General features: G+C 44.0%; 3 protein-coding genes across 4 annotated transcripts; 2 read left to right on the forward strand and 1 right to left on the reverse strand.

Moving 5' to 3' along the window:
• Nucleotides 1-1,901: 1,901 nt before the first annotated feature.
• On the reverse strand, nucleotides 1,902-10,803 carry nolc1 (nucleolar and coiled-body phosphoprotein 1). Of its 2 annotated transcripts, none has more exons than XM_079280967.1 (14): nucleotides 10,685-10,803; nucleotides 10,280-10,335; nucleotides 9,423-9,586; nucleotides 9,199-9,305; nucleotides 9,004-9,106; nucleotides 8,770-8,891; nucleotides 8,518-8,620; nucleotides 6,907-7,023; nucleotides 6,747-6,830; nucleotides 6,281-6,655; nucleotides 3,519-5,864; nucleotides 3,181-3,299; nucleotides 3,009-3,092; nucleotides 1,902-2,917 (listed from the first exon to the last, which is right to left on the reverse strand). In XM_079280967.1, the coding sequence occupies exons 1-14, from the start codon at nucleotides 10,793-10,795 to the stop codon at nucleotides 2,759-2,761; spliced, it is 4,050 nt and encodes a 1,349-aa protein (XP_079137093.1). In that variant the 5' UTR covers nucleotides 10,796-10,803; the 3' UTR covers nucleotides 1,902-2,758. The 2 variants fall into 2 exon arrangements, with proteins under 2 accessions (XP_079137093.1, XP_079137092.1); XM_079280966.1 differs by having other exon boundaries at nucleotides 9,199-9,308.
• A 440-nt stretch (nucleotides 10,804-11,243) lies between these two features.
• On the forward strand, nucleotides 11,244-13,743 carry mrps6 (mitochondrial ribosomal protein S6). Its single transcript, XM_079280553.1, has 2 exons — nucleotides 11,244-11,690; nucleotides 13,628-13,743. Exon 1 carries the CDS (start codon nucleotides 11,352-11,354, stop codon nucleotides 11,682-11,684), a length of 333 nt encoding a protein of 110 aa, XP_079136679.1. The 5' UTR covers nucleotides 11,244-11,351; the 3' UTR covers nucleotides 11,685-11,690; nucleotides 13,628-13,743.
• A 1,070-nt stretch (nucleotides 13,744-14,813) lies between these two features.
• On the forward strand, nucleotides 14,814-22,834 carry psap (prosaposin). The gene is made up of 14 exons (XM_079280709.1): nucleotides 14,814-14,941; nucleotides 17,570-17,703; nucleotides 17,856-17,930; nucleotides 18,055-18,180; nucleotides 18,969-19,184; nucleotides 19,266-19,409; nucleotides 19,492-19,548; nucleotides 20,312-20,533; nucleotides 20,641-20,733; nucleotides 20,837-21,020; nucleotides 21,338-21,501; nucleotides 21,589-21,669; nucleotides 21,858-21,965; nucleotides 22,068-22,834. The coding sequence occupies exons 1-14, from the start codon at nucleotides 14,908-14,910 to the stop codon at nucleotides 22,101-22,103; spliced, it is 1,674 nt and encodes a 557-aa protein (XP_079136835.1). The 5' UTR covers nucleotides 14,814-14,907; the 3' UTR covers nucleotides 22,104-22,834.
• Nucleotides 22,835-23,153: the final 319 nt, after the last annotated feature.

Genomic DNA, 23,153 nt, shown 5'->3' on the forward strand with positions numbered 1-23,153 from the left:
TCTGCCTCTGCTGCCCATTAAAGATTGTCCTGCAGCCCCTTTGGTACACACTGTGCTGCATCGGCCTCAAACGAGCTGGCGCGCTCTCTTGCACACACTGCGACTGACAGACGGACGTGGTACTCTGCAGTGATTGCTGGGCTGGAGATTAGGTTGAAGGGCCTCTCATCGGTATTTCTCACCCGTGTTCTTGACAGAGTTTAAGTCTGACGTTGCAATCAAATGGATCGTAAAATTATTTTTTCTGAAAAATGTAAACTCCAAAATAGGAGATACATGGTGTTCTTTGGACACCGACTCAATTAATGTATCTGCTGTACAGCCTTGCCCACCAGCACTTCCCTCACCATAACTAGTGCTGCTGATAACAGTGATGTTCATGGGAGATTAATCTACATATACTTTTTTTTTTTGTTTTATGAACCACTTTAGTCTGTTTGGAAATTGTGAAAATTGCAGGCAACTTGTTGTATTCAACCAACAGTCAAAAAAAAAAAGAATATCATGATATAAAATAGAAAATCATCTAAAACCAGATGGTGCTTGATAAATGACTAACTAATTGACTCTAAAAAGAAATGTTGAATTAGTTTTCTCTGTTGATTAATCGACTCTTTTATTCCAGCACTAACAGCAGCAAAGTAAAACTGCTTTAAAATCCTAAAGGTCCAGCAACTGGTAGTGTGCTGTGGATTCCAACATGCTGCCAGAGCCTGCTCTGTGAGCTTCCCCTGCTTGGTGAGCACTGAAGCCCAGTGGTTGTCAGACTTTGGAGGGGGGCGGGGGGGCTGTATTTGGAGTGACTGTAGACCTCCCTCCAAAGTCAACAGCTCTGTGTGTGTGTAGGCACAGAGAAATGTACACACCGTCTCCTCAGAGCGCGGATTCATAAACCGTATGGACAACGCACATGGTTCGTCAAGTGTGCTCAGGAATTAAGCTTTTTCTTCTCACTGAAAGAGTGTATGCGCTCCATTAGGCAATAAGTCATGTATTAGAAGTTAATGCAAAAATGATATTATTGCAGAAATGTGAGAACAGTTCATGATGGGAACGAGATTAGGTACAGTCACACCAGGGCTTAATTAAAAGTGATTGACAGTATCGAAGCTGTGAAAAGAAGTTTGTTTGTGAAGTTTTAGTCAGATTATTATACTGTTGCTGGTTTTTACGTGAAGATAATTTGGCCAAAAAACTCAAAAGATAAGCCTGAACATTGGAGGAATTAATGTTATTTATAATTTTCCAGTTAATGTTGGAAGAAAAGTAGCCTATATGAGGGCGGAGAGCTTTTCATAAAATACAAGTAACCGTATAAAAGACCTAATTGAGTTACTTGAAAGGAATACAAGGTCATCAATTCATCAGATCTGGTTTACAAAGCAGTGACAGGCGGAGCTATTTTATGTCGGATGCTCTAATAAAACAAGACATGCATTTCTCCACACTGAACGGACAATTCAGAGCCGAGAGCAATGTCAGGGCTAATGGCCTTTGTTTGGGTTAAACGGGTTACCTCTCCTTGGTTAATGGGAAGTGTGAGGTCCAGCCTCTGGGGAGCATGACCCATATTAGCAGCCGCTCTCAAACCTGTCCCATGGCAAGTAATGAGAAGTGGCACCGCAGTGCAAAGCGCTACATGACTGCCATCTAGTGGCTTTGATGAGTGTAAGGAGCATCCCCTCCAGGGAAAGAACCGGCTACTACAGACGGACTGAGTCCCTAATACTCTTTAATGAAGAAGAAATGATTTGATATCTTTTGTAGACTATCATTCCATAACAGTTTGATTGTATGCATGTTTGTAACTATAGGACATTTGGAGATGCATACTGAAAACATTGAAGTCTTCCCCATTTTGATGTTTGTAAAACAGCAAAAAAAGTCTTCCAACCACATCATTTAATCTTTTCCATTTTAAGTACAGCTACAAGAACTAATAAAATATAACAGTTGGTACAGGAAATTCAAATAATTGAAACACATGGCTCTCGATTATGTTGGTGAAGAATACATTTGATACCACTGATGAACAGATTAGGGAGGGCTTGAAAGGGGTATCTTAACATCAAAAGAAACAATAGTTTCAAAGCAAAATGGCTTGAGGAAAAGACCACCCGAGGTCCTAAACATTGAAATGGAATAAAACGTAATAAATATACAGTATAAAACTTAGTTCTACTCCTTTAAATGTTGGTGTAATGTAAAGAGGAAACAAAACGGAGCACAGGGGTTCTGTGCTCCGCCACACACATGTGGCCAAATAAAAAATTGACAAACCAAACACACCTGAAGAACATGTTATCCATTAAAAATCAATACCAGCCTTTTGTTACTGCATGATAAAGAACCTGGTGGGATGCATGGCTGTCATTCATACGTAGATAAATGGGAAAGAAACGCGAAGACATTCAGCATTTGAGAATAAAGTACAGGTTAACAAAGTCAAAAGACGCAAAAAAAAAAAAAGGGGGGGGGCACAACATACATTGGCATTCTTTCCATTAACAGGTGGCCTGCAGCCACCTAGTGGCTATAAGTAGTGATGTCAACCTTTACCAGTACAGTCTGAATTCACAGATCTCTCTCTTGCTTCAGATCAGAGACAAAACCAATGCCCTCCCGATGACCAGAGGGCAGCTAACTAAACGTAAGTGCCAGCTCAGCTCTACGGGTCACATTCCTGTCGGCGTGCTGCTGGCTAGTGATGATAGACGACTGTTTACCGGGGGGGGGGGGGTGCAGACTGAGACGGTCCTTAGTCACTGTCAAACTTAATGGAGTTGATTGTGGTGGAGATGGCGCCGCCGCGGTAGCTCCCCCTCTTCTTCTTCGTCTTTTCATGGCGGAATGACTTGCCTTTTGTGAACCTGAGCGCATCGTTGGCTTTCTGGCCCCAGTCCCCGTTGGCTCCGTACTGGAATAGCAAGAGACAAATGAACATGTTTGAGAGTCAATTATTGGATGACATCAGCAATCCTGGTGTGTAGTGCGGTTACTGAGCTCACCTTTGCATCAAAAGAGTTGTCCTGCAGACGGATATCCACCGCTACGTCTTCTTCTCTTATTCTACGGAATGGTATGTTGGAGGCCTGAAAGACAAGTCAATCCTGTCAAATTATAGCTCCTCTCCTTCAGGAAACTCAGGCTAAGACTAAGTTGAAGCGTAGCAGGCTTTACCTTCTTATTGGCTTTAGGAAACGTTTGTGGGGTGGTTATTTTCTTGTTTTTCGGTGTCTTGACTTCCGTCTCTTCCTCTTCTGATGATTCTTCATCTCTTTTTGTCTTTCCATTGGTACCTGCATACATCAGAGGAAAAAGGTTACTTGTGCTGCTCATTGAGTGGAGAACAATCGTGAATCAGTCAACAATACGCTACGCTGCATGAAATTGTTTAACATTTAAAATACCAGGAAAACATTTCTTGTAATGGCTATTTGAGGGATCCAGTGTGCCGGTAACCTTTTGATTTCCCTGTTAAGTGGCCACATCATGTTCTGTATTTGTTTGGGACTCACATTTTGCCGCAGGGGTGTTGGGTGCTGTGGCTGCTTTTTTTGGCGCTTCCTCCTCTGATGAACTGCTGCTCTCCTGAGGTTTAGAAGCTGGGGTCGTCTTGGGTGCGGCGGCAGGTGTAGCAGGTTTTACGGTACTTTTGCTGGCCTCTTCTTCCTCGTCAGAGCTACCGTCACTGGATGACGACTCTGCTGGCTTTTTTGGAGTCTTTGGTGTTGTTGCCGTCTTTCCGTTGGCGACCGCAGGCTTAGCCGGGGTGGACTTCGTCTCCGTCTCCGAGTCAGAGCTGTCCGAGCTGCTATCCTCAGCCTTCTTGGTTGGCGCTGCAGCTGCCTTTGTGGCTTTGGGCGTGCCAGCAGGGGCCACTGCTGCTGCTGGTTTCTTGACTGCAGGTTTGGCTGCCTCATTCTCAGATTCTGAGCTGTCAGAGTCAGAGCTGCCCTCTGCTGCTGCCCCAGGCTTTACAGCAGGCTTTGCGACTGGGGGAGCAGATTTAGCTGCTGGCTTGGCTTTCACTGGTTCTTCCTCGTCCTCAGAGGAGTCAGAGTCTGAGCTGCTTTCTGCTGCAGCAGGCTTTGCCGCAGGAGTAGCAGGCTTGGATGCCGGTGTAGCTGGTTTAGCTGCTGCAGGTTTAGCTTTCACTGCTGCAGGTTTAGCTTTGACTGCTGCTTCATCTTCAGAAGAGGAGTCTGAGCTGCTCTCTGCTGCAGGAGTAGCAGGCTTTGATGCCGGCGTAGCTGGTTTAGCTGCTGCAGGTTTAGCTTTCACTGCTGCAGGTTTAGCTGCAGGTTTAGCTTTGACTGCTGCTTCATCTTCAGAAGAGGAGTCAGAGTCTGAGCTGCTTTCTGCTGCAGCAGGCTTTGCCGCAGGAGTAGCAGGCTTGGATGCCGGTGTAGCTGGTTTAGCTGCTGCAGGTTTAGCTTTCACTGCTGCAGGTTTAGCTTTGACTGCTGCTTCATCTTCAGAAGAGGAGTCTGAGCTGCTCTCTGCTGCAGGAGTAGCAGGCTTTGATGCCGGCATAGCTGGTTTAGCTGCTGCAGGTTTAGCTTTCACTACTGCAGGTTTAGCTGCAGGTTTAGCTTTGACTGCTGCTTCATCTTCAGAAGAGGAGTCAGAGTCTGAGCTGCTTTCTGCTGCAGGCTTTGCTGTGGGAGTAGCAGGCTTTGATGCAGGCGTAGCTGGTTTAGCTGCTGCAGGTTTAGCTTTCACTGCTGCAGGTTTAACTGGTTTAGCTGCAGGTTTAGCTTTGACTGCTGCTTCATCTTCAGAAGAGGAGTCTGAGCTGCTCTCTGCTGCAGGAGTAGCAGGCTTTGATGCAGGCGTAGCTGGTTTAGCTGCTGCAGGTTTAGCTTTCACTGCTGCAGGTTTAGCTGCAGGCTTAGCTTTCACTGCTGCTTCATCTTCAGAAGAGGAGTCAGAGTCTGAGCTGCTCTCTGCTGCAGGAGTAGCAGGCTTTGATGCAGGCGTCGCTGGTTTAGCTGCTGCAGGTTTAGCTTTCACTGCTGCAGGTTTAGCTGCAGGCTTAGCTTTCACTGCTGCTTCATCTTCAGAAGAGGAGTCAGAGTCTGAGCTGCTTTCTGCTGCAGGAGTAGCAGGCTTTGATGCAGGCGTAGCTGGTTTAGCTGCTGCTGGTTTAGCTTTCACTGCTGCAGGTTTAGCTTTGACTGCTGCTTCATCTTCAGAAGAGGAGTCAGAGTCTGAGCTGCTTACTGCTGCAGGCTTTGCTGTAGGAGTAGCAGGCTTTGATGCAGATGTAGCTGGTTTAGCTGCTGCAGGTTTAGCTGCAGGCTTAGCTTTGACTGCTGCTTCATCTTCAGAAGAGTCAGAGTCAGAGCTGCTCTCTGCAGCAGGCTTTGCTGCAGGGGTAGCTGGCTTAGCTGCAGGCTTTGATGCAGGCGTAGCTGGTTTACCTGCTGCAGGTTTAGCTGCAGGCTTAGCTTTGACTGCTGCTTCATCTTCAGAAGAGGAGTCAGAGTCTGAGGTGCTCTCTGCTGCAGCAGCAGGCTTTGCCACAGGAGTAGCAGGCTTTGATGTAGGCTTAGCTACAGCAGGTTTAGCCTTGACTGCTGCTTCATCTTCAGAAGAGGAGTCAGAGCTGCTTTCTGCTGCAGGAGTAGCAGGCTTTGCAGCAGCAGCCTTTGATGTCGGTGTAGCTGGTTTAGCAACTGTAGGTTTAGCCTTGACTGCTGGTTCTTCGTCTTCAGAAGAGGAGTCAGAGTCTGAGCTGCTTTCTCCTGCAGCAGGCTTTGCTGCAGGAGTAGCTGGCTTTGATGCCGGTGTAGATGGTTTAGATGCTGGCTTAGCTGCAGGCTTGGCTTTCACAGGCGCCTCATCTTCAGAACTGCCATCTGAATAGACAATATATATTTTTTATTTTGTAAATCGACAGTAATGTACACTAAGTTGCCAGTTTATTGGGTACACCCAGCTAAATCTAATACTGTGTTAAACAGCCCTGCAACACATCCTACCACCATGTTCAGCCAAACAGTTACAACAAAACATTTGATCCTCATGACTGTTGTAATTAGTTTTAGCTAGCTGAAGCTACTAAACTGGCAACTGAGTGTATGTCACAGAGCAGGGACTGGAAATCATTTCATAACAGACAGTTCTCATGATGAACTTTCATGATGAATACTGGCCTTGATCCCTCCACAAAATAGTTAAACAAAGCTAAGAGTTCTACATAAATTGAAGGTATTACAAGTAATGTAATCACTTTTACAGAAATGCCGAGCTCACATGCTCAAAAGTCTGTTACCTGAGCTCGAGGACTCGTCTTTTTTAGCTGGGGTAGTCTTGGCCGGGGCAGGCTTAGCTGCAGGCTTAGCTGCAGGCTTAGCTGCAGGCTTAGCTGCAGGCTTTTTTGCCGTCGTCTCCTCGTCTGAACTGGAATCGTCCTCTGAGGAGGATTCTTTAGCCGGTGTGACTTTAGCTGCAACAGGTTTAACTGGAGCAGCTTTAGCAGGAGTCACCTTCGCCGCAGGCTTCTTCACCTCCTCTTCGTCCTCTGAACTTGAGGAGTCTTCCTCTTCAGCAGGTGCAGCCTTGGCTGCGGCACGTTTCACTGGGACAGCTTTAGCTGGGGTGACTTTGGCTGGAGGCTTCTTTGCCACCTCTTCATCGGAGCTTGAATCTGGAAAGACACGAGCATGAGGAATGATATTTGTCACGTTTGCCATCGGATAACAAAAATGTACAGATGATTTGATGGTGCTGATTATTACCTGAGCTCTCAGACTCCTGCTTCTTTGCAGCGGGTTTGGGCACCACCGCTTTGGCAGCCGGGGTTTTTGCCGGTGCAGGTTTTGCTGTAGATTACAATGCTGTCAGACATGCCATTAAAAACACGGATACTTCAAGTTGGAAAAGGTGGGCCCCTCTTACCGGCTACTTTTTTCTCTTCTTCCTCGTCACTGCTGTCCGACGAGTCGCTGTCCTTGGCCTTGCTGGCTGGTGCTGCCTTCTGGACTGAAGCAGGAGGTGGGACTGCACTGTATGCTCCTATCAAGACAAAGGAAACATGGACCTCAGGGCCTCTGTACAGTATTTTAGGCACTTATGCTGCGTTCACACCGGTCGTGTTGATTTTTTGACTCACTGCAAAATCGCGTCCAACGCGCCGGCGGTCGTGTTCACACCAAACGCCGCAAAATCGCATAGCGCCGGAGAGGGGGCGTGGTTTATCGACTGGAAGCCGTTCACCTGGCCGTCATTTCTTTCAGCTTTCAACCGTGAAAGGAATAAGGACAATTGCTGCTTTGTACGTGTTGTGGAAGTCCCTCAAACGTCGGAATGCCAAACGCCGTCATGTCTGGTTCATAATATTGTTCAGAGGAGCTCCGTGGATTGTATCGAGCTGTATTCACTGTCTAGCAAGCCACCGGTCGCTGTTTACTACAGCTGTAGGAACACAACATAAACTGATTTGGCTGTGATTCAACGGCAATAAACCGACAAAAAGGGACTCCGAAATAATGATGCCGATTTGTAGGTTACTGGTCTTCTCAATGGCGCTCTGATGGATCGGTGCTAGGCTATGCTAACATCGTAGCAGCTCCACCAGCACTCAATAACGTCACGTAGACGTAAATACGGCAGCGTCTATGCATTGTTTGTACCGTATGGTTTACACACACACATGCATACACATAGTTTGGTCCGGTCTCTATTGATATGAGGTATCGTAGAGCTCTGGGTGAACACAGACTGCTACAGGATTTATTTCCTGATTCAACAACGGCAGGAAGTCAGTGATGACAGGGGGAGCAACTCAACGCTGATAGGCTATCGCGCCACGCGATTATTCCGCAGAAGTTGAAAAATTTCAACTCGTGCGCCAGTCCCATCGCGTCTGTGCATAGACTTTGTATGTAATCTCGATGCGCGTCAAAATCAACGCGACCGGTGTGAACGCAGCTTTAGGATTAGCTTTCGACTGGTCTTCATATAGGACAAACATGGTGGGCAGTCTTGGCCATGGATGTGAAGGAGGCAATGGGCACGGGGAGGAATGATCAGTGTTGGGGAGGAGGGACTCTGGTGTGTCAGCATCAGAATTATGGACTCCAAAAAAGGTGCTGGCAAGTTTAAATGTTTCAACTTTTTGAAAAGGAAACGCTAAGACTACTTCCCGTCAGGGGGAAAGATAGCAGGACAGACTCCTACTCTTTATCCTGTATGAAAAAAAATCTTTAACTATGTTTCCATGTAGCGCTGTTTAACAGGAGCATGTCAGTAACGCGTTAAAAACTAATGAAAGCTGTGCTCTCATTGCAAGTGCAATCAAACCTACTCTAATGTTCAAAAAGCAGACGGATGACGAGAACAGCAACATGTGTGTGTGAGTTAAACTCCACAAAAATAAAGGATATGCCACAGCAACAATCTAACAGTATACTTTATCTCAACAACACATTGAACTTGTCCTTTTTGGCTCCTACACATTGTGTGTGGAAGCCATCAAGGATATAAAGGTATTAATAAAAGAAAACATACCTGCTCTGGTTTTTTTCCTGGGCGGAGCCTCTTCTTCAGATGAAGAGTCTTCACTGCTCGATTTAGCAGCAGCAGTCTTTACTGGGGCAGGTTTGGCTGGAGCCTGTCAGGGCAGGTGGAGTAAGTATAGTGTCATTCATTCATATATATTTATTTACCTCGTACAATCACTGTTTAATGAGGTTGCGCTACATCTCACGATTAAAATCCATGCAATGACATTTAGATATGGCCAGACTCTTCTTTGCATACCTTGGCTGGTTCTTCATCTTCAGAATCTGAGGAACTATCTTCGCTGCTCGCCGGCTTTTTCTGAGCTGGAACTTTAGCAGGAAGGGCTGGTTTGGGTGTTGTGACGGCGCCAGCCTTGGGTTCTAATAATCAGAGGGAAATTAGATGAAACACATTTCATTATCAGCTCAATTGTAGTTCACAATTCAAAGCGGTTGATGACACAATATTAATGACGTCTGGCTCTAAACTCACTCGGCGTAGAGGGTTTGGCGGGCTGCTCAACCTCAGAATCGGATTCTTCACTGCTAGAGCTGCTGTCTTTCTTCCTTACTGCAGCAGGCGACTTCACAGGAGCCTTTGTGCAGAAAGAAAGTTCTTTAGCATAAATGCACAAGCACAGCCTTGCACCAATGACTAGGCCACTATAATTTGGATGTTTCCTCTTACTTTTGCAGGTTTCTTTGCAGGAGCCTTCTCTTCAGAGTCACTGGAGTCTTCACTGCTGCTGGATGCAGCTTTAGCAGGCGCTGCTGCTTTAGCAGGCATGGCCTTGGCTGCTAAAACAAACAGAAATGTAATCTGATAATGCGGTAGAAAATTTCAGAATGGCACATTACTGACACAATTCAACCAGATTTATCAGTTCTCCATGTCAAACAGATCGACATTACCTGCAGGGGCTGCCTTGGTTGGTTTCGCAACAGCTTCTTCATCCTCGCTGCTGGACTCCTCGCTGCTGGAGCTCTCTGCACTGGTTTTTGCTTTCTTGGCTGACGGACCGCTTGCAGCTTTACCCTTGCTAGGCGGCGCCTTTCGTTTCTTGGCTTCGGGCGACCTAGGAATACCCATTGTTACAGTCAAGCTCACATTGTGTTTTTGCCCGGTTTCCCCTCAACAACAGAAGAGAAGGGCGACGTGCATTGACATCAACTAGAGACAGATCCTGGAGCTGCTGCTAAGGGAGCAAATAAAGACTAGGATAGTGGGACAGCAGCAGTGGACATTCTATATATGAATTAATAAATACAGCAAAAATGGGTAATGACTGGGATCACCATAAATGTACTAGTGTTAACCAAATGACAAACTGTGTTGTCCATACGTCGGATGTTAAATTAGTTATCAACGTGTTTTTAAATTATATACACAAGGATATTCTCTACTTAATTGTAAGCTTGATGAGCTAACAGAGTCTATCACAAATTCAAGGGTTTGCAGATCAATTAAGTTTCACCTCATAATGTGACCAGTTTAAGCACTAATCTGTGAGGGAAACCTGTGCTTATGTTTGCACATGTTCAATTTAAAATACAAAACAGTGTTCAGTATGCTTTGAGGTAGATTTGTGCTCTGGAGGGATTCTGAGAGTAGAAAACAGATCTGGTCAGCCGTGACAGCATTTGATAGGGGGGGGGGGGGGAATACTCGCAACGCTGGTCGGCCATATTTTCAAATTATATTGATATTATTAAAAACTCAAAAAGCTTTGGCATTGGCTCAGGGACGAAAAAGACAATACGCAACTCACTTCACCCAGAAGTCGTAGATGTTGAGGAGGCTCTCGTCATTTGGATCTTGATGAGTCTGTAGAGAAACACGTGAAGCACCAACTTAGCCCAACAAGTGCAGCAGTTTCAAGGTTTACAGAATGTAACAATCAGTTGCAATTTCCCACAATGCAAACCCCCCACTGTATGATTCGCATTTACAATGTAACAGATGCGAACGTTAATATTTGCGTTAATAAGTGGGAGATGAAACACAACTGGTGCTCGTGCCCCTACACGTGTTAATTTAACCAGTGGCTGCACGGTCACTGTACGTTACATAGCTATCGTTGTAGTTTTACTCCTCGTGCAGCAACTTCACGTCATAGCTACAGACAAGACAACACGACACACTGACTGCCAACCACACACGGCGGGCCGCTCACCACTTTAGTCTGTTTCAGAAAGTGCTGAGCCGCCTTTGTGAACTTGTTCTCCAGCAGGAATGAATATACGCATTTGTAAAGATCACTCGGCTTCGCGTTTTGTTCCGCCATCTTCAACACGCTCCTGGAAGGAAAGGAAGTGAACGGAACCTGTGAGCATGTGCGTAGGCGCCTATTGATGACGTTACCATGGGCTTCAAAAGTGTACACGGCTTTGGTTTTTGAATAAGAGTTTGAGGCATTTTAACCTATGTTTTGAAGCATTTGTCCATGGTTTGGACAAAATGCATTCATGTTGTGCATTTATAAAAGTTACAGGTCTGTTTTAAAAAAATATGTCGGTCTGGTAGCACCAGGAAGTCTCGTGACACCTCATTGGCAATCTCAATTTCCTCCCAGGATTTGCGATTCATTTTTTATTTTTTAATAAAAATATATTCATTTAGTGGGAGTTTATTCGTAGCACCACATTTATACTCTCCTATTTTCCCAATTTGATTTGTCATTTTGTTATCAACATAGACGCAGACTTAATACGTCATCACCAAAGACCTTCCTCGTCCCTCGTGTCATAACATGGTCGCCTTCAGCTGGGTAATCTGGCAATGACACAGACCCACAGCCATCTGAATTAAACGTCCGAATCGAGGATTTCTTCGCCGAAGCCATGCCTCGCTACGAACTGGCCCTGATCCTGAAGGCGATGCAGCGGCCGGGGACGTCGGCTGCTCTCCGGCGGACAGTGGAGACTTTGATGGAGCGGGGCGCGGTGGTGAGGCACCTGGAGAATCTGGGGGAAAGACTGTTGCCCTACACGATAAACAAACACAATGAGAGGCACAGCCGAGGGGGATACTTTCTGGTCGATTTCTACGCAGCTCCCAGCATCCTCACGGGCTTACTGGATCATCTGCACCGCGATGTGGACGTGGTGAGGCCCACTGTGCTGAAGAAGGACGACCAGGTTCCCAGCAGTAACTGCTGTGGCCCCCAACAGTGATCAAATGTAAGGATTGGTTGATGTGGGGCCAAGTGCATCGGTGCTAACCATGTGTCTGTTTAAAAAGTAAACCCACAGCTGGTGCAAGAATGTCGTTTTCACTCACACTAGTTTGCACAAGTTGCTAAAAGGTTGGGACTCTTGTGTCATAACTGTTCCATGCATGGATGTAGTGCTGCAATTAAATCATATTTCCATAATTTATTAACCTTCTTAATCAATGATGAAATCATTTCTTCAGTAAAATGTCAAACACAATGATACATGCCTATCACAGGTTAAGATAGAGCTCAATGTGATAAAGTAAAAAGCTGCAGTTTTCATTCTATATTATAAAACCAAGAAGGTCAAACAAGTCATTGCAGCTATGAAGCTGTGCCATCCAATGTTTTGCTATTTGCACGAGGGGTTTAAGAAAATATCGATACGCTTGAGTATCGCAATGTTTTTTGTGATGGTATTTTGTGATGGTATTGATTCTCAAAATGGTGTCGTTTCCATGCAAAAATTCACAGCAGACAGTGGCTCGGAGTGCACTCAAAGGAGTGCTGTGGCATTGCATGTTACAGGCAGCGTGATACATATAAATGCAGATCTCACTGTTCTGAGAGCATAGAAACCTAAACTTGTTTTTAAACTCAGATTTTGCATTATGAATGTGTGTTCCATAATCTATGACAGTTTTCTTAAAATTGGACCGTGAGGATTTCTGTGAATCCCCGATGAGGTCTTCAAACTAGCTTTTGTCAGGTCGCTCCCATCTTCGAACAGTTCACACATCGCATATGTGTCACATGAACGTGGATTTGTGAGCGCCGAGCCAAAGCAGACTTGCCTTTGATCGATGAGCTCCAGAAAACAGAAAAAAGAGAAAGTCTGAGCTTAAATTTGTGTAGTGTGGTCTAAGTATTGCAGTATCACTATATTGAATATTAACCCATGTATCGTAACACTTATCGTATCGCGAGATTATTGCCAATAAACAGCCCTAGTCTGCATATATTAGTTGACAAACACAAGGTCATGGATTTTCTGTCAATGGACTTGCCAATTAATTTACTAATCATTTCAGTACAACCTGGTTAACAAGGAACAATGGATAGAAAGGGCCCAAAACCATGCATACACACATGCATATTTTCTCGGCAGCTATAAGGCAATATAAGGCAGCAGGTCCGTCCCTAAAATAGATGGGTATATATGGATAGCCATGCTGTTTTTATCAACTAATAGGTTAGTGGAATTAATCAAACAATCTGTAAAAAAAAAAAAAAGTTAAAGTATTGACATCAAGCTGTCGGTTAAAAATGCTATCAGCAATAAGAGTGATGTCCAAAGTGACCACTTAGGCAACTATCAGATACGTGTGTTGCTATTATTGATTTGACGACTCTGTGCCCTGCCTCATATGTGTTCTGTCTTCTTGTGTGTGAAAGAAAGCTTAGACTTAGGACATGAAAGACACATGCTTGTCTCTGCTCAAGGGTACCTCCGGGAATAAGTCAAATGCTTATGTAAATAGAACATGCACTACAGTGTGAGACGTAATGCAGTTGGCCTCCTTGTAGTTAACAATAGTGAATAAAGAAGAAATCCCCAGATAAAGTAGATCAGTGTAGGCCAATTAACAAGAAGTTGCAGTACATAAATGCCAAAAATATGTGAATTACGAAATGTTGTCTCCTTTGCATAGTTTGTCAAATGTACCTTTTCATTCATCTGTAAAATGTCATGCTCCACATGTCTTTGTCACAATTCTTTATGAATCAACTGTAATGGATTTGTATCAAAATGTTATTGGGATGTTTCAGAGCAATCTTACAATGACTTCATCAAATGTGTTCAGCAGGTCAACGTCCTTTACCTTCTGTTTATGGAGCTCATGCTGTGCTGACCGTGCTGTAACTTAACCCGATGTAATATTTGTTCCCTTTGTTTTTCAGGTTTCCACCGCTCATATCCAGACCGTGTACAGTGTGATGCTTCCCTATTTGATCTTCTCCATTGGTGTTGACCTACATTTTGAAGTTATGTCATAATAAACAACTTTTCTTTCTCATTTGCAACTTTTCTTGACTTTGTTAAAACATGTTCGGCATGTGCACCACATAGTGTTAAATAATGCGATAGCAGTTTCAGTTCTTTTTTTTCATTTGCCTAGACAGTGCGGTTCTGAATGCTTGTGGTTGAGTAGCATTTCGGACTTGGATCATTGTCCTCAGAGAACACACTGTACGTAATAAACAACTGCCACTGAGCTTCCAAGCCTGGGTATTTTCTCCTCATTGGATCAAATTAAACAAACCCATTTATTTCAAGAGACCAAGGTTACCAGTGTTCTCCCGGGACTTTCCGGGGCGTGTTTATCTTAGTTAGCTGGAATGGCAATTGTGTAAATCCACCTTTGCTTGGCCGTGTCTAACCCTGCCACAATCATCGCACACCATGCATTTATGGAGTGGGGACAATTTATATTAACGATTTTAATTCAGGTGGTAGGAATTAGCATTGACTTGTGTTGTCTTGTAAATACATTTCTATTTAGATACTGCAGGAAAACATGTTTTGAATCAACTATACAGCCACCACTGGAAAAACTGCCAGTAAAAATCTTAATGTTTAGTGTAGTAACACAAGCTATCTGATAATAACCCCTGAGTTTCTATTAAACATCTATCAAACATGCACGATTAAACATCTCACTTGTTTTATGCATGTGGCTGCAGGAGTCAATACTTTTCAAGCTGTTTTAAGAAATCTTATGTATAAATGTATTTGTCGGCTTAATGACTGAAAATGTCTTGGTTTTATCCAACAAAAGGTTCAGTAGCACACAGCTGTGGAGACATTGGTACAGCTGTCTCTTTGTAAGGCATTGCTATTCCTGTGCACTTTTATTGTTAATGTATGTATTTGTCTTACATGGGCCCTGAGTCTGAAATAAAGTTTGATTGATTGATATATAAGTATATATATATACATATGTACATTTATATTCAAATGAATTCAAATGAAAATGTCTTTAAATACGTTTTGATCTTTAGCAGCTTGTATGATCACATCAGGCAAAGGCGAGGCAGAGTCACATGTCTCGTTGAGTAGTCAGCTGACGGTGAGACGTCATAAAAGCAGATCCACGGGCCCCACGTCTGCATTGCAGTGTTCACAGCGCACCGGAGAGCTTCATCCACAACACAGCGACCAGCCAGAAAACAGCGGAGTCATGCTGCTCCTAGCTCTACTTTTCGTGTCCTCAGGTGACGTTAACACGCAGGGAAATGTTGTCTCGTACAAAGTCGGTGATACTGCTCAGACAGCGGTCAATGCACTATACAGTGTGTCTGGTTTTGTAACTACGTAGCTCACGCGGAGTGCGTTACAACACGAGAACGCGGAAGCCTTTCAAGCAGCTTTTGTAAACACTAACAAATCGGACACCGCTAACTTCAACAGAAAGCGCTGCTTTGTACCGAATATATGTTATTTTAAATGCAGACGGCGGGTGTTTGTCCTCATTAAATTAATATGCAACGTTAAATCATAAACTAGGTCTGTCCTGTGAAGCTCGGCGGTTTCCTTTTGAGGTTTTGAGGCGTAATTGTTGTCCCGCTCGCTAACGTTAGCCATATCCCAAGTTATTATCGTTAGAACTTTCACTTGTCTTAAATACTTATTTGTTGTTTATAAACGGATATAGGAACATCCCCATAAATCTAGCTACATCAGCAGCTAACGTTAGCTTAGTAACACATTCGGGTGTGTTCATATTTTATCAATAAAACGTATCTTTGTTAGGGCTGATACGTCCCAACTGGTCTGCTTTGACCAGACAATGAATGTGCCTTTTTTATATGTTGACCCTTTGTCTGGTTAAACGAGGAAGTTCAGATATGATCTTAACCAGCCACTTTCATTTCAGCTTTTCAGTAAATGCAGTTTTAAAGCTATATTCGATTTTTGTTCCTCAACATTTTCTTTGTAAGTCAGTGGGAACTGTTACCAGTATTTGTCTCCACGTGCACGCTCTGGCACCAAGAGCTTAACTATTTGTACTTTATGTTCCGACAAAAACCGGGACAGGGAAATCAGCAGTTGCCGAAGTTATTGCTGCCATGCAGGTTAGACATGTTATGCATAACATGGCTTTAAATAAGATTAAATGAATACTTGACCCTGCGTTATTTGAAGTATGGCTCTGAAATAATTAATGAATGACCTGTTTCTTCTTATCAAAACACAAGCTGGAGTTTCTTGCAGTATTGATTCCGGCAAGTCTGTGCTTTGTGTATTTTGTGCTTATCTTCAATCTGACTTCTGGTTAAAGAATAGTTTTCATTTAATGTCGTTGCTCTTACACATTCTTTCATGTGAGTGTAATAGGACGAGGGTTCACTTATGATGTTGAACCAGTACGTTTACTTCCTGCTACACAGAAACTCGTTCTCAGGCCATCGACTGTTGAACAAAGCAATGTGACATGTGATGCTGATTCACTGTTTTGATGAGTTTTCTGTTTCAGAATCGCTGTCACAGGAAGTGAGTCAAACATAGGCCTGGACATTTGTACTAGTAACGTTTTTCTAACGAATGACTTGTTTTTCTGCAGAGTATCATAACACGAAGCCAAGAAGTATACAAGACGCGCTTCTCTCGCTGTGTATTTCCTCGTTAACAGTTTATTGGTGTGCGGAGATGTCCTTCTTGTAGCCTGTCTGCATGGGAACAGTTTATTTAGTCTGACTGCTCATGTGACTCTAGTGGAGGGTGGGAGGGCCCTGCCTGTCTCCTAGTGGTGTAACTGGGTTATATGAAGGTGTGTTGACCTATGTTGCCAAATCATGGTTATCACCAAAGGCTATTCTCTGGACTCCGCAACTTTTGCAGTATTCTAGTTATAATTTCTGATTTATGGGACATGTGGAGATTATCTGTATCTAGCTCTGTTTTTCAAGCAGGTTGTGAAACAGGAAATGATGCTGCAAACTATTGGGTTCTTTCCCATATCACTTTTTCCTCTTCAGTAGAATGGAGAACTGAGAAGATTACCTCCCTGTTATACATTTTGCTTTGGCACACTAATGCCCCTTTCAGCACGTGTTTATGTAAATAATTGGGTGCTATTGTGGTATTTCTTGGTCTGTTGCATTCTTGCGGGCTGGCTGTTGATGGGGAATAGTGTCCGATTGAGAGGAATATGCTAATTAGACTTAACAGTTATAGGTAATAGGATTTACTGTGTTTTTTTTCTGTGATTTCAGTTATAAAACAGGTTCAAGAGTATTAACCCACAATCCTCAGTGTTTGAAGTAGTTCTATCTTCACAGAGCAAACACCACTGATATGTGACCCGTGTGATGCAGAGTCAGTTTCAATGCATTTGAGCTCCTAAATGCAGTCGTTCATGCTCAGGTGCTCAAGTCCTCTTAAGCTTAAAGTGAATTATAATATAATTTCCCCTTTAAATACAACACTGCTTGTTCTTGTCTGCAACATATCGTAAAACTCAGCTGACCAGGGTTTGGGTGACATTTTCGTCTTTCCTTTCGACAAGTTTGTTCTTCAAATCAAACCTGCCGTTACAAAGTTGAAAGTGAATTCTTAATAAGTTCCTCTTTTGTTTTAATGTTATGAGGAAGTATGTCACCCTTGAATTACCCCATGTGGGTCCCACTAGCATCCTCAGGAAGATCAATTTAATTACCTCAAACCAATGCAGGCAGTAGTTTCTAAATAAAGAAACATAATTTCAAGTCGGCAGCGTAAAAGACTATTTCGGCTTGTGCCTTGTTTACCTTTAAGCAGTACTATGATATCCAGGAATATGGTTTTGTCACATGTCTGCTTCTTCTGAAAGGTATGAAATTTGACTTTTGGCTATCTTGCAGTTGCAGCGACCCCTCTGCTGGGCACTGAGCAGTGTGCTCGTGGCCCCCTCTACTGGTGTCAGAATGTAAAGACGGCGTCTCTGTGCGGCGCGGTGACTCACTGCCAGCAGAGTGTCTGGAACAAGCCTCAGATGGTGAGTGACGATGCCGTTCGTATTCATTTTGTTTACTCTAAAATGATATTGAAATGTTTCACTGACAGAAGGCACATGCTAGTGTTAAACCTCCACACATTATTTGTGTTTGATATTGTTTACGCTTGACAAACTCACTAGTCTTCTTTCAGAAAACCGTGCCATGTGACTTGTGTAAAGAGGTGTTGATGGTGGTGGAGCAGATGCTGAAGGACAATGGCACTGAGGTAAGATAAAAACCCAATCACATGTGTGTTGAGAAAACATTTGATAAGAAAATGAGTAGTCAGAAAATTTTACCAAGACTTGCACTCCTTTGGAAGACTGATGTGGGAATTGACGTCCTTGCAGGCTGAGGTTCTTGGGTACCTGGAGAAGGCCTGCCAGCTCATCCCTGATAAAAGTTTCTCTGCCGAGTGCAAGGAGATGGTGGACGACTACTACCCCATCATTATCGGGATCATTAAAGGAGAACTGGTGAGCACAGTCGACCCGTTTGTCAGAGTCTTGGCCTGTTTTCAGTTTGAATATAGACGGGAAAGCCTGCGGGTGAAGTTCCAGGGTTGTAACAATTAACCAAAATGACTGTTTAGGCACATCACAAGGTGCGTGTTGATACGGTTTGCCTTTACAACTGTATTGGATGCTTTAGATAAAACTTGTTGAAGCTTATTGGAGATCGGATCAGACCTCTTTTAGGACTCTGAGTTAATGGTCCATCTGCCCCTCGGTGTCGCAACGGAAAAGAGAAGTGGCTGTTAGCAAAGCGCAGCGAGCTGAATAAGGGCTATTGATGGGGAAGCGAGTCAAAGTCTAAATGGGAACAGAGTAGTCATTGTGTGATACTCAACCTCATGACTGGGAGCATTTGGTGTTTCTTTCTGTGTCAACTCTCACCTGCTGCGACTGTGGGAATGAAAGAGATGGTTCTTAAAGAACCAAAATTACGCTTCTAATGTGATCTGTAAAGAATCTTTACAGATCACATTAGAAGCGTACTTTTTAGTTTATTGCTACGGTTGTTTTTTTTACACTTTGTTTAGTTTGCCTAGTTGTGAAATGAATAGAGTATTGATCAATCTCAACAGAACATGCCATTTCTAGATGGCTTAAAGTCATTTGACTGTCATCCATAGTTTAGGCTCAGGTTAGATTATTTACTTCTGCTGACATGTATACATGACTTTTGAAATAAATCGCTTGATGATGACATGACTATGAAAATATTCCGGTTGTTGAAGTAACTTCAAGTTGTGTGTTTTCAGGAGGACCCCAGCGTGGTGTGTGGCGCCATGGGGCTGTGTCTGTCCCAGCAGGCAGCCCTGGCTAAGGCTCACGCCCAGGAGCAGCTCGTGTCCAATGAAATCCCTCAGTTGGACCTCGCCATGCAAGTGTCTCCCTTCCTCCTCAATGTGCCCGGCCTCCTCTATCCTCAGAAGAGCCTAAAGCAAAAGGCCCCCAAACAAGAGAGTCCAAAGCAGGTACACAGTTTACCTGCCCTCAAGTATCGCCACCTGTTGAGTATTGTCTTAATTTGGCTCTGACTCTTGCCTTCCCTGTAGGAAAGTGATGCCGTGTGCCAGGACTGCGTCAAGTTCTTGACTGATGCTCAAGCCGAAGCCAAGGCCAACACCTCATTTGTCAACTCGCTCATTGAGAATATTGAGAACCAGTGTGACCTGCTCGGACCAGGCATGTCTGCCCTGGTGAGAGCCCTTTATGAGTGAAGGTTTGAGTCAATGCGTGCTTTTCTTTAAAATCCCATAACTTGTTTTTTCCTCATTGCAGTGCAAGGAGTATGTCGGCCAGTATGGCGTCCTCGTTATTCAGCAGCTCATGTCCATGGTGAGTGGCCTAATGCAACGAGCTGATTTCAAAAGAAAGGAAAACCTTTTTGTTTGTATATTTAATCCACAGTTTAACGTGACTGGTCAATATATTTAATGACTAGCTTAATCATCAAAACTAACGAGTCTGATAACTTGTCTGTTTGCTCGTGCGAAGTCCATATTCAGTCTTGCAGCACCACCTGGCCTGCTGACCTCAATTGATCCACATCTTTAAAATCTCTGTTATTTTTTTGTCCTGTGTTCTTCCTTCTACCTTTCTCCTCTCCATTAATGTTGTCCTGCGCCCCAGGAACAGGTATGTCTTTCCACCTGTGGCCTCTTAACCCTTTTAGCTCTTGCTGCTTGTGCCGTCCACTCCTAGCGCTACTCCCCTGACCCTGTAGCGATGCATGTAAATGGTGACTCATTAGAAGGCAGACTACTTTATTTAACCTGAACACTGTGCTTGTGTGGCTAATGTCGTGACACTTGCATCACATGAGCATACAGCGCTGTTGTCTGTGAAAACTAAGTCATGACATCCAAGCAGTGAGTCACTGGTCTTCACTAACATTGAAGTAGCTAGCCCCTTTTTGCCAGTATGGGTGTGTGGCTTTGTTTGGTGCTGACTAAAGTAAGCGGAGTTAGATTTATTTTTTGTAAAATAGAAACCTGTAGATATTGCATGTGGTGGCGATGTTGTGGACTGGTATGCAGTATAGCACTTTATCTAGACCGTTCTCATGTAGCCATAAGTAACAATCTCTTTGTCATCTCAGGAACCCAAGGACATCTGTGTCCACGCTGGCTTCTGTACTGCTGTGAAGAAGTCCATTCCCATGCTGATGCTGCAGGCCGTCAAGACTGTACCTGCCGTCAAGACTGTACCTGCTGCCAAGCTTGTACTTGCTGCCAAGACTGTACCTGCCGCCAAGCTTGTACTTGCTGCCAAGCTTTTCCCCGCCACCAAGACCGAGTCTGCCACTGACAAGTCTGCTAAGGTAAGTCATGGTGGGCGCCTGGCTACTGACTCCTGCCAGTGCTTCATAATGATAGAAGATGGACCAGTATTGTACATGCACACGAGACGGTGCCTTCTGTGTTCCAGCCCATGGTGAGAGTCCGTGAGTCCACTAAGTGTACCATCTGTGAGTTTGTGATGACTGAGTTGGAGCGTCACTTGGAGGATCAGAAAACCGAGGTGGGGATTTGCGCTACTAGATGTATCCAATATGGCATTCAAACGACTGTAAACATACTGTTGGACTCGATCCATCGAGCTGATCCATTTGTCTCTGTCTCAGGAGGAGTTGATTAAACTTGTGGAGAAGGTGTGCACATACCTGCCCTCCTCTCTGAGTGCCCAGTGTAAGGACCTGATTGACACCTACGGCCAGGCCATCGTTGAGCTTCTGGTGCAGCAGGCTGACCCGAAGACCATCTGCACATTGTTGGCACTCTGCAATGACGCTAGCCGTGCGTTTGTCCGTAAGTTTGTTGTAGATGTTTGGTTCAAACTGCGCAGAAAGCTCAGGATGCGTTTGAGTTTTCTATAAAGAACATAAACCTCATCCTAGAATCTGGCAACATAATGTGCTCTATTTTAACTGTAACCAGGCCGATGTTTTGCTGGTGTTGTATAAAATGTCAAAGTTAAGCTGGCCTCGTATGAGGCTGTGTATGTGTGATTTGTAAAATCTAGGTGCGACGTCTTATTGGAATGTTTTTTTCATTTACGTCGGAGGGCCAAAGATGTACTTCCCCGTACGGCTATTAACGGTGATTTCTGTTCCAATTCTCTCCAGCTGCACTCGACCAGAAGGTCTTTAAGAGTGGTGGCTACTGCGACTTATGCAAGATGGCCGTTCGTTACATCGATGCCATTCTGGAGAAGAATGCAACAGAGGCACAGATTGAGGAGGCTGTGAGGAAAGTTTGCAGCTTCCTGCCCAAATCTTCCCAGACCGAGGTGATTAGTCGTATTAGTTAGATCTCCTTACCGTGTGTACCTTTTTACCTTTCCTCCTTGTAAACCCTCGTGTGTCTATGTCAACAGTGTGACCAGATGATTCAACAGTATGAACCAATGCTGATCCAACTGCTTCTCCAGATGCTCGACCCAGACTTTGTGTGCATGGTAAACGACATCGCTCATAACTAAATAACCATAATAAGAACACTATCAATAAGAACACTTTATCGTTAAGGAGTGTCTTGGTTGTGCCAAGGAAACATGAGTACTCTCTTGTGTCATAAGTTGTTGGTATATTTAGCGGTCATGTAGCCAAGTCTATTATCTGAGCAGTGTTTGTGTGTACGTAACAGAAAGTGGGAGCCTGTCCTGAAGCTGTGCGCATGCTGCTGGGAACAGAGCAGTGCGTCTGGGGACCTGCGTTCTGGTGCAAGAACATGGAGACAGCATCTCGATGCAATGTGAGTAGTTCAGTCGTGTTTTGACACCTAAAGAGAGGCATTCTTGTAACTATCGCCTACCAATACTGACCACTTGTCTAACTACTGGTTTCTGTCTTCTAGGCTGTGGCTCACTGCAGACGCCACGTGTGGGTATAGAGGAAGCACAAACTGACCTGTAGGGAATTAAAAGAGAAATTACTGTCGTGCTGCGTCCCACTTTTAATTTTTGTCCCACTTGTTGTTTTTAATGACTGCAGTTTGTTTAAATTAACTTTGATATTTTGAACAATGTAATGGTGGAAATGGACTGGGCTTTTGTTTTCCTGGGGGGTGTGGCAATGGGGAGGAGTGATGTCTGCAGCTCAGCCTTTTACTGCTTCGCTAAGCAAAAGTCCCAAAGCTTCACTGTCGGGCTTTGCCGATTTGCATCATTTAGGTTGTACTTAACAATGTTAATGTCTTGCTGAGTGTGGCGTATGTAAGGACACAGGTTGTATAATTTTAAAATCTGCTGCAGAGTGCTGCTTTCCTGATTGGTCTTTAGGGCTACCCCCCCCCCCCCCCCCCACCCACCCACCCTTTATTTGATTCCTTCTCACTGGAGTAAATGGGAGGAACTGCTCTGTGCTAAGAATATCCAGCAGTATATACTAGCTGATCCCTAAACAAATTATTTTGTAGCGAAAATGTTTCTGTATTAAGAGGATATGGAGATAATTGATCAGAGTACCGCTCACTCACCTCCCATTGTTTGCGTTGTGCCTACTGTTTGTAAATCACTGTTTCTAACGTACAGCGAGCACCTCAAATTCAATTGTCTGCCTCAAACCGTGAGCCAACTGTCAGTCGGTCTGTACATTTTTAACAATTAAAGTGATCCCAATCCACTTGGTTTCATTTCTCTTTTTTCCCTTTGTTGTAACCTGACATAACTCGGCATTCTTATCAAGCTTGTTATTTTACTCTTTCCAAAAGTATGTGTTTCTCTTTATATAGACCGATAATGTTCTTGGCCTATAATCTGACAATCCATTTAGGGGCATACAGGATGTCTTGAGAATTAAAACCATGGGAATATATATATTTTTAAGTGGCTAGCAGTAATGTAGTATATTACACAAGTACAAAAATGTGTATTTTGATCTCAAGTTGCAGATGAAATAAACTAAAAGGCCATTGAAAAAGCAAAATATTGAATGTACTGTA

The sequence above is a fragment of the Melanostigma gelatinosum genome (assembly GCF_949748355.1).
Source record: "Melanostigma gelatinosum genome assembly, chromosome: 12".
In the NCBI taxonomy this organism is placed as follows: Eukaryota; Metazoa; Chordata; class Actinopteri; order Perciformes; family Zoarcidae; genus Melanostigma; species Melanostigma gelatinosum.

Coding starts and splice junctions, on each gene's coding strand:
- nolc1 (XM_079280966.1), bottom strand. CDS start 10,795: ATGGCGGAACAAAACGCGAAGCCGAGTGATCTTTACAAATGCGTATAT. Junction 5,865..6,280: donor AGACGAGTCCTCGAGCTCAG/GTAACAGACTTT, acceptor TTGTCTATTCAG/ATGGCAGTTCTGAAGATGAG. Junction 2,918..3,008: donor ACAACTCTTTTGATGCAAAG/GTGAGCTCAGTA, acceptor TTGCTATTCCAG/TACGGAGCCAACGGGGACTG.
- mrps6 (XM_079280553.1), top strand. CDS start 11,352: ATGCCTCGCTACGAACTGGCCCTGATCCTGAAGGCGATGCAGCGGCCG.
- psap (XM_079280709.1), top strand. CDS start 14,908: ATGCTGCTCCTAGCTCTACTTTTCGTGTCCTCAG. Junction 21,021..21,337: donor CGCTAGCCGTGCGTTTGTCC/GTAAGTTTGTTG, acceptor AATTCTCTCCAG/CTGCACTCGACCAGAAGGTC. Junction 21,670..21,857: donor ACCCAGACTTTGTGTGCATG/GTAAACGACATC, acceptor TGTACGTAACAG/AAAGTGGGAGCCTGTCCTGA.